The sequence below is a fragment of the Spea bombifrons genome, chromosome 4 (genome assembly GCF_027358695.1).
Source record: "Spea bombifrons isolate aSpeBom1 chromosome 4, aSpeBom1.2.pri, whole genome shotgun sequence".
NCBI classification, from domain to species: domain Eukaryota; kingdom Metazoa; phylum Chordata; class Amphibia; order Anura; family Pelobatidae; genus Spea; species Spea bombifrons.
The window spans coordinates 106,811,197-106,821,997 of NC_071090.1; the positions used below are offsets into that span (position 1 = coordinate 106,811,197).

Below are 10,801 nucleotides of genomic sequence, written 5' to 3' on the forward strand. Positions count from 1 at the left end.
CAGAAACATCTCCGGTGACTGACACGACACCAGCAGAAACATCACCTATTTCATACACAACAGCAGCAGAAACATCTGCTGTAACTGACACAACAGCAGTGGAAACATCTCCCATTACTGACACAACAATAGCAGAGACATCCCCTGTTACTGATACAACAGCAGTGGAAACATCATCTATTTCAGACACAACAGCAGCAGAAACATCTGCTGTAACTGACACAACAGCAGTGGAAACGTCTCCCTTTACTGACACAACAGAAGTGGAGACATCTCCTGTTACTGATACAACAGCAGTGGAAACATCTCCCATTACTGACACAACAGTAGTGGAGACATCCCCTGTTACTGATACAACAGCTCTGGAAACATCTCCGGTGACTGATACAACAGCAGTGGAAACGTCTCCCTTTACTGACACAACAGTAGTGGAAACAGCCCCTGTGACTGATACAACAGCAGTAGAAACATCTCCGGTGACCGATACGACACCAGCAGAAACATCACCTATTTCAGACACAACAGCAGCAGAAACATCTGCTGTAACTGACACAACAGCAGTGGAAACATCTCCCTTTACTGACACAACAGTAGCGGAGACATCCCCTGTTACTGATACAACAGCAGTGGAAACATCTCCTGTGACTGATACAACAGCAGCAGAAACATCACCTATTTCAGACACAACAGCAGCAGAAACATCTCCTGTAACTGAAACAACAGCAGTGGAAACGTCTCCCATTACTGACACAACAGTAGCGGAGACATCCCCTCTTACTGATACAACAGCAGTGGAAACATCTCCTGTGATTGAAACAACAGCAGTAGAAACATCTTCTGTGACTGATACAACACCAGCAGAAACATCACCTATTTCAGGCACAACAGCAGCGGAAACATCACCTATTTCAGACACAACAGTAGCGGAGACATCCCCTGTTACTGATACAACAGCAGTGGAAACATCTCCGGTGACTGATACTACACCAGCAGAAACATCACCTATTTCAGAAACAACAACAGCAGAAACATCTGCTGCACCCGACACAACAGCAGTGGAAACGTCTCCCATTACTGACACAACAGTAGCAGAAACATTCCCTGTTACTGATACAACAGCAGTGGAAACGTCTCCCATTACTGACACAACAGTAGCGGAAACATTCCCTGTTACTGATACAACAGCAGTGGAAACATCTCCTGTGACTGATACTACACCAGCAGAAACATCACCTATTTCAGACACAACAGTAGCAGAAACACCTGTCGTTTCTGAGACAACAACATCAGGACCATCTCCTGCCACCAGCACCACATCAGCAGAAACATTACCTGTAACTGACACAACAGTAGCAGAAACATCTAGTGTTACTGACACAACAGTAGCGGAAACATCTCACACCACAGTCGACACATCTACCTCTACTGAAACACCACCAGTGGAAACATCTTCTGTAACATCTACAACTACTGTAACAACTATGGCAACATCTACTTTAAGAGACACAACAACAGTAGAAATTGTGACTGAAACAACAGCAACATCTCCTGTAACAGATTTATCGAGCACAGAACCTTCAACTACAAGAACGGAAAGCACCATTTCAACAACTACAACGACTACAACACCGAGTACCACTGCAACCACAAGTTCAACCACAACTACAACGAGAACTACAACCACAACTATAAAAAGTAAGAAAATGTATTTTTCCCGTACTGTGTTCGCATAATATATATTGAACTGACACCTTTTTTCACGCACACACGCACAAGCAGGGTACGTATACTTGGCACTGCTATGCAAACATAGAAATGGCAGATTTGAGAGCATCCCCATTAATTTAAAAAAATTAAGTAGACCCTTGAAGCTATACGTTGCTTCACATCTGCAGGGCTTAAACGCCATACACGCAGAACTATCCGAGTCTTGTCATTGCAGAAAGGGTCCTACTTTTACATCTTTTAGTGACACATGAAAGTCTATGTAATGTTCTGTCTACCTGATCATGCCAATTAACTATTGTTTAAAAATATTGTGGTTGGTTAAAAAAGAGAACAGGATTCTTATGCTGTACTCCCTATCCTGTCAACCGGGGTTCTCGAGCTCCTGGTTCAACTGTGTTCAGCCACTCTAGAACATTCTAGATCTAAAGAAATGCATATTAAATATTTCTGTGACAATGAAAACTTACACCGACATGCCCTCGCACAATTAACCCCTTAGCAGCACAATTCTCCTCCGGGTGTTACAGTAATGTTATATGACCCCCCAGCCGTAGAAGCTGTCCTGTCTATGAATCCACGTTAAAGTACCAGAAGTGTCAAAAAAAAGTAAGTGGCCCACAACATCTGGCACCGCTCCATTGAGCATTTGCCCAGTTTGCCAGGCCAAACTTATTTTTATGAGAAACACCTAGGCAGTTGGTAATTAGTATAGCGCAGCTTCCCCCTCCTTTTTTTTTTTTTTTTTTAAAGAAAAGTTGCTTTATATTCTCCTTCCTTTTTCTACAGACCCGAAGGCCACTATTTTAGGCAGTCATGTGATATTTGGGTGACTTTTACTGCAAAAGCCCCACACTGGGCCGACTTTTTACAGCAGTGTTGTTTATCTTATTCCATTGACCTTTAGTAGTCAGAAGGTCTTTCTCCTTCTAGTTGATCTAGTTAAGATACCAAAGCTGAACTCCAAACAGAAGTACACAAAAATTTGCATAATGTGTAAAGCGCAGCTCCGGTGCAAAGTCTGAAAATCGTTCTTATCAGAATAAGGTGATAAAAGGTCCAGTGTGTACAACAATTTCATTACCTACTATGACGACCAGGCTCCTTTCCAAATTTCGCACCAGAATCCCATTCATAAACACCCTTGTACCACAAATAAACAGGTTCTTTTGAAACAGACAACACACTTTTTAGATATAGTAATATATTTTCAGTAATAAAACGAGAGAGTGGTTGTTAGGTGGAACAGTCTCTCAGTAGAAGCTTTAGAGACTAATACAGTGAGGGAATTTAAAGACGCATGGGATAGACATGCGGCTCCTGAATCTAAGATGAGACCGACGACTGATTAAGGTCCGAGTCTTTACAGCAGGAGAAACGGGCGACTAGACAGGAGCCGAATGAATCTTATCAGCTTTCAGATTCTATGTTTCAGTACAAGATTACTTTTATTATTATTATCTTTTATTTATACAAAATTGACAATGTATGCAGCGCTCCCAACAATACATATAGTATATTTAAGGGGAATGACAAAACTGGAATAGGCAAACCGATCCGTTAGGTAAAGAGGGCCCTGCTTGCAAGCTTACGATCTAGACTTGTTTACCAAGCACACGGAACCTCCTTTTTGAGGTCTCTTAAGATCTGTTCCCATCAACCTCTCATTCGTTGTTCTCTTCCCTGTGTGTGTTCCATGATTCCTAAATGCCTGCTTCCTTATCTTTCCCAGATCCCTGCCAGAATGGGGCTGAATATGACGGAATTAAATGTATTTGTCCCGACCATTTGTATGGGACATATTGTGAGTTATTCACCAACAGAGTCGAGATTGGTAAGTGTTCATCGAAAAGGACTAACGTTTGTTTGACTATCAGTGCTTGTTAAAGCTGCATGAATCTAAGAACTTTAATATATATTCTTTAAAAAATATATAAAAAAAATAATCGTAAATATTAGGGAGAAGCTGCTGCTCCCAGCCTCCTCTCTGGTCGGACGTTTCTTGCCACTGATTGGCTAACTGAAATCAATGAACCGAATACATCTCCTGCCCTGAAAATTCAAGATTTTGTTAACTTGCGGTTCTGCATTTTCCACTGAAAACCAGGTAAAATCGTTAACACCACAGTTAAAGTAGAACTCAAAATCAGCAACAGAAATTATGAAGAGCTGAAAGATGAATCATCTGACAAATACAAGGGCTTTGAAAAGGATTTCAAGGAAGAGGTAAAATATATATATTTCATGATATACATACCAGGTGCTAGAAAAGAGAGACGTCAGAAGGGACAGAGGGATTTGGGTCCTGTACCTCTGAAAGAGAGACACTTGGAACATAGGCTCTCACCTGAATAAGGGGCATCTGTCATGGAGGCTGCACCTACACAGAGTTCTAAAGGGGAGGTTCAGGTAAAGGGGGCAGACGTCCTCTTCTGACACCATCCCTGTCCTTCTACCCCCTTGCCAGACATCCCCGATAAAGGTGTCCCAATTTGGTCATCTGATTTATTTGGGGGGATATCATTCCATCAATTTCAACGGGCAGATCCAAGCGGCTCGGGGGGGGGGGTTCTGTGTCAGGGACAGCTAGATGGCGTTTAAAGCAGCAGAACTGTCCCTTTAAAGTCATGTGCATACTTTGAGCAATAGATATAATCGCACTGGTAACCTCTGTCTCTTTTTAGATGCGACTTGTATATAAAGATGTCAAGGGTTACAAAGATGTGAACATCACAGCAGTGAAGTAAGTACTTGTGATTTGCCCATGGACTATTTGGATGGGATTTGGTTTTATTTATAAAACTGTGCTTTTGCCCCAAAATTACCATCACCGCGTGAAAGGGACACACAGTCTGGAGCGGACTCTTTCATATTCCATTGAGAATTTATAACATGTGAGCATCCCAGTCTCACAGTTGAAATCCCTGCTTGAAAACAGGTGACTTTATCCAGAATATCTTTACCTCCCGGCAAGTTGTGATTTTCATAAGGACTATTATTAGAACCATTTAGTTGCCACAATTAACAATTCTCTACAGTAGAATGTTTGCGATCGGTCAGTAAAGGGTTCATATTTGGGTTGGAAAATGTAGTTCTCAGGTATGGCCAAATGTAAAAACGGTTACAGTCAGCGACGTCTGATACGGTAGATTTCTCAGGGTACTACTTCTCAATAGCATGGTAGGTGGGCACCCCTTCTAAAGCATAGAGCAATGTCCAGGTAATTAAATTGCCAATTATAATGGCCAAGGTCGGAATGGCCTACCAGCCGCCCGAAAGCATGTGATGCCAGTCATGGTTTGGAATCCTTACTTGAGTAAGGTGCACCAACCTTCGACATAGCAGACCTATCCTCTGAATTATCTGACCGCATCCTACACGTCTTCCAATTACGAGTCTATACGAGCTTTAACGTAGACAAGTAAAAAGCCAAAAAAGTTTAACATATTTAATCAAGACCAAAGAGGAAACAGAGGGCACCTATCCTAAGGTCAAGGTCCCCTTTAATAATTACCATTACTATGTGATACATTGAACCCAGCTGTGAAATCTATCCCTCGCGTTGTTGTTATTATGTTTAGCAAAGTTCTATAGTTATATTTTCCAGCTCCGACATCAGACATGCCTCCACCAAAGGGGTGGACAGGCAAAGTCATACAATTTTTCCTTCACTCCCCATGACATTGGAATCCCAAGCAGGAAGTTGTACACGATATTTAATTCCGTGCTGTTATAATAATCTAATTATTTAATCTGATACTTTTTGTTTCGGGCAGGCCAGGCGCTGGTGGCACACGCTATAAAACAAAAGTGAGAAGAAACCTGGTAGAAGGCTGGATTCGGGACATTGAATGTGGCGATTCCAACTGTGAGTTCCAACTACGCTTAGATTACTGTCACACCTGAGAACCCTCCAGGTTTTGCCCGTGAAGCACCGCTTCTTCAGGTCTCCGGGTCCCAACCTAAAATGTAAACATCTGGAGGCTAGCCCCACCCACAACATATTTAGCCTATCCTGCGATGACAGTGGCCCCACCCACCAATGTCAGCAGACAAAAGGATGGGCTCCGGGTGCTCGCATCCTGGAGGCTCTCGGGTATGATAACTGTGTGTCATCCTTCTGCCAATACACAGGTAACATTACCCTTTTACACAGGTGAGGCAGGAAACAGAGCAGTGAAAGGAGGACACAAACACGACAAGCCATATTCGGAAGATCTGCTTGATGTCAAGAATGTGGACTTTAAAGATCAAGTGAGTAATAAAATATAATGAATGATTAATTCCCTTAATTCAATTATGGTTTTACCCCTGGCGCAAGTTGTGTGCCCTTGGGGTAAACATTGTACCCTGATCACATGCCCATGGTTGGTGATTTTGGGCCACCACCTGATGATTTATACATTAATTTTACAATTTTTTTACAATTCCACATTGGGCATCTAGAAAAATAATCAGTTTAGGCAACGTGTATGCCATTTCTGGCCTTTTTTGTTTTTCTACACAGTCCCTATAGAGTGGCTTATTCAGGCTCGAGATGCTTGCTTGGCGAGGACTTCCATTCGCTTTAATGATATTGAAATGTTTAGCTAAAGAAACATTAACGTTATATAGACTGTGTTAGTTTATAGCAGTGCATAGCAATCACAATTTTCTCTATTAAATCAGATGGCTACAAGTCACAGAAGGCTTTTTCTTATGATGCATGTTTTTTTGACACCTACACTAAAAAATTAATATGTGACCTTAAATGTTACTTCCCTACCAATACTGTTCTATAATCTTTAATCGTGCTGCGCATTAAACTCTAGACTCTCTTTCGGTACAGGTAAGAGAGGCACATCGTGGTGTTCATAAATCCAGAGACACAATGACCAGGTCCGAGAAGTAAGTGCCTATGTTCTTTGTCCATGTTTTCCCAGCAGGTCCTATCGCATATTAGGCACACCTTCCAACGCATCTAGTCCCCATGACAGATGTTTTTTAAACTATTTCCAATACATATTTGAGTCCCTTTTGCATGGTGTCCAAAGCAGGAGACCTTTGTTTGGATATGTGGCCGGAGCCAGGGAAAGTCAGGGCTGGGCCTGGGCCGCCTACCTTACCTGAAGAGCCACCTTGTAGCGCTCAGCTTCAGAGCATCACAATATGGCCACGTGGAAGCTGTGATTGAGGTCTATGCCGCAACGGCAGCTCCTAACAACTCCCTGGCCCAGTCACAGGAGACCTCTCTGCCTATTACGCTAAAGAAGCCCTAGGCATTGTACTAAATCAGGACCCCTATGCATCATGAGATGTAGTTTACCATACTTGCTCAACAGACACGCCAAACCGTAGTCCTAATTTTGGTTCCAAGCAGGGGTGTTAGGTGTTGGCCTGGGATACTTTTGGATGACCCAAGGATGCCTCTCAATTGTTTTGGAGATGAACTAGGTGAGCAATTTCTGACTAACATTTACATCTGACTAAGAATCTGGTATCTCCACCAGTGCCGGAATCATTGTGGAACATGAGGTCATTATAGAAACCCAATATGAAGAAGATAAAAATGTGACTGTTAAGTATGAAGAGATATTTCAGCAGATTGAAGAAAAACTTGAAAGTGTAAATGCCACCGATAACTGCGACTGTAAGTCCTAAGCATGTCTTTCATATACACAAGTAAAATATAAAAATGTTGCCCCACACTCCTCTCACATGATATCACATCCAGCTATGTGACCCATGGTGTGGTGGCCATCTGTGGCCTCGATAACGCTAGTATACTTTACCTTTCTTCTCCCCTTATAGCCAATGCATCTCTGTGTTTCACTCCCGGATCCATCAAACCTAACAAAGTTACCCCTCCAAGTGAAAAAGGCAAGTCATTGAAACTTTGCTTGGGTTCTATCAAAATGGCGGACATGTAACTAACAATATTTGAAATGGCAACAGGGACACTTTTGTTTTAGGGGGCATGGGGCAAAAGGCTGTCAAGAATATGCAGAAACACCATAATCATAAAAAATGCAGCGGTATAAATCTCTTAAAACATTTAAAAAGAAAAGATTTGGTTGCATCCTATTGGTTAACTTTGAAATGAGAATATTGCTTTGATTTTTTTTTTGTAAATGTTCCCCCTCCCCCCTACTCAGAAATGTGCCAACGTGTTTTTGGAGAACTCGGAGAATATTACTACCCGGATTTTTCGTCTACTGGCTTATCCTGTATATCTATATGTGACACAAAATTAGATGGTTATTACAATTGTAACGAAGGCACATGTCAGCTCAAACAAACCGGGCCTCAATGCTAGTGAGTATGTTTTTTTTAAAATATATATATATATATATATATATCTGGGGCAGTTTTTTTTTTTTATTAGCTTGGTTATTGTTTTTTAAAAAATACTATTACAAATGGACAAATGAAAAACTTCATACTTCATAAATACTTTAGTATGGATTGTTAAAAAAAATATTATAAAAGCTATCACTTGTCTTTAAGAGAAGCTGCAGCGAGGAAGTTTTCCCATTTAAGTCAATCGGCATGCCCTCTGAGCGTTTCTTTAGACCCCCTCAAGCTTTTTTGTGAGATGTGGGTTAATTCTAAGACGGCTGTGATATTTGGGTACCATTCCATAGTCAAACGTCTCACTGTTCGACCCTCTTCTTTAGTCCTGCTTATCTAATCGTTCCTCCTCCACTGCTGCCCTCAATGGTTGTAAAAAAAATACATAAAAGAAGAAAGAAAAGAAGAAAGCAGTTATTTTGTTTTGTTTTATTACTATTTTAATGTGATTTTTTTTTTTTACTCATATCTTTGCGCAGTTGCCCAGATACAGACAAATACATTTACGGCAACAGTCGATGCCAGGGCCGTATATTAAAGGCTGGTTTGTATGGCGGTGTTGGAGGAGCCATTGGTTTCATCTTCATCCTTATAATCGCCATCGTGACATTATTCCATCTAAGACGAAAGAAAAGAGACAGGAAAGCGTAAGCAGATTTCTTATTCCATAGTTCTGAAAGCTTGTGTGGGTTTTTTGGTGCAAATTACCTTGTATGACCTTTCATGGTTTTAGTCATCATCATGCTATGTATCTTTCACTATATAGTTCTGGGATTCTCACATTTTGTGTTTTGTGGCTCCAGAGATGCTTTTAGCAAGGATGAGGATACATGGTATGAAGAAGCTAGCGACGAGGAATGGAAAACCCAACAAGGATTCAGAAACTTGAATGGTGGTGAAGTCGGGGGCGAAGGTGTGTATAGTGCTGTTGGCTTGTTCTACTTGAGAAGAGCAACATTGACTAATCTTTGATTGCAAAATCTTTCCAAAGACCTGGGTTGTGGAATCACTGACTCACACCATCTCAAATACATGTTGCCCCATATGGGGTATAAGATATATGTCAGGCTGTAAGTAGAGGGACTCACTGCTACTTCTGTGTGTGTTACCCTGTAGTGGAGGGGCAGACTCGTAGCTCCTCTGACCCAGTACAAATAGTGGCAGATACAAAGCTCCTTCTTTGTGTGGGACTGTCCTGGGGGAACAGAGGAATAGCCTGCACCTGTGTTTCATTCCATATCTCTGTCGTTTCAGATAATTCAAAAAGTAGTTCTTTTTCCGGTAAAGAATACTTCAAACCCACATTGGCAAATGTAGACACAACCATCCAGGTATGTCTCCTCCAGTGTGAATATTGTGTTATTTGTGTGTCGCGTTCTCCACCATGGACCATTCTGCCCTGTGCAATCCTAATATGGTTTCTCCTGTGTTTCAGGACACTGAGACTATTTAGCATAGAGAAACATAAGGTCATGCATTTGGCCAGCAAAATCTTATGTTGCTAGTTGAGAACTATTAGTAATATTTATTAAAAGGGCACTCAATAGTGATCAGTGTCGATTATTTTGTATCAGTGATTATAGGGATTATTATACATTATCTAGACAAAAGTATATAATACCTGGGGACGAGGCTGGCAGTATAGTTGTTCTACATTTTAGTAATATATCCAGGCTTGCAATATTGTATTTGTTTTACTCTTCCCCCTTCCCTCATTTGGCGCTTTGGTGCTTTCAGTTCATACCCATTTAGGGCTGTGTTAATTTAACCTCATTCTCTTCAGGTCTCACTCTGTATTCCTTCCCTTTGCAGGTGAAGATACAACGACCAACAATTTCTTCTATTTGAATGGGCGCCCACAACACTTCCCTTTGAAAATCGAGGCCAGATATAAATCTAAAAATGATCAAAGGCCAGGAAATAAAAGTTGAGGCTGGTTATTCCTGTTTCTAAAGAACGAGAAGAATTTGTAATGACGGTGGGTCTTCTCTGTATCACCTAGATTGAAAGGATGATTGTATCACAAACCAAGTTCTCACCTTTCTTTAGGGTCTCTAACAGCCTTACTGCTGTGTATCTATTTAGTTGACACATACATTGATATAACATTATTGGACCCATTAAAAATTGGGTCATAAGGAGCTTCCATTTCCTTTCGCTAACCATGAAGATAAGACAAGAACATATCACTGACCTCACAAAGTTCCTTGGATACGATACCTCTTGGCCACCTAGGGAGGTCGCATCAGAAGTGCCATTAACTTTGTGTCTCTGTATAGTACACAGTCTCTCTTTCACCAATGGCGGGTCTTCGACATTCTTATTCTTTATTTGCACTGATACAGCTTGATTATTCGTATTTGTATTTATGATTTTCTGTAGTTAAAATCACTATAATGTATTTCATTTGAATATTTTTATATTAAACTCTGAAAAAAAATTTGAAGTGTTGATTAGGAAATCCTATATAATGAATATTTCAATACACTACTATAGATATACTAGTACATGTTTTGTTTTGTTTTATTTATAATTTAATGATTTGGGGGGGTTTACAAGGCTGAAAGTAAACCACTAAACTTGCCTGATAAATAATTTGCCACAGCCCTTTGACATGTGATGTGATACAAATTAGAGGTTTAAGGGCTGCTTCACACGGACACGTATGGTGTATATGGCAAAAAGAATATCATGGATCCTTCAGTAACGGTTCTTCTTTGGAACAAATGAAGCAAGAGGCAAAATT

At 40.9% G+C, this 10,801-nt stretch overlaps 1 protein-coding gene across 2 annotated transcripts; it reads left to right on the forward strand.

Moving 5' to 3' along the window:
• The first annotated feature begins 1,231 nt into the window (after positions 1–1,231).
• LOC128491816 (mucin-3B-like) lies at positions 1,232–10,562 on the forward strand. Of its 2 annotated transcripts, XM_053464153.1 has the most exons (15): positions 1,320–1,337; positions 1,371–1,695; positions 3,458–3,559; positions 3,833–3,951; positions 4,410–4,468; positions 5,502–5,593; positions 5,882–5,979; positions 6,554–6,612; positions 7,215–7,354; positions 7,516–7,584; positions 7,860–8,019; positions 8,535–8,702; positions 8,859–8,968; positions 9,310–9,386; positions 9,868–10,562. In XM_053464153.1, the coding sequence occupies exons 2-15, from the start codon at positions 1,482–1,484 to the stop codon at positions 9,901–9,903; spliced, it is 1,503 nt and encodes a 500-aa protein (XP_053320128.1). In that variant the 5' UTR covers positions 1,320–1,337; positions 1,371–1,481; the 3' UTR covers positions 9,904–10,562. The 2 variants fall into 2 exon arrangements, with proteins under 2 accessions (XP_053320127.1, XP_053320128.1); XM_053464152.1 differs by having other exon boundaries at positions 1,232–1,695; positions 5,882–5,961.
• Positions 10,563–10,801: the final 239 nt, after the last annotated feature.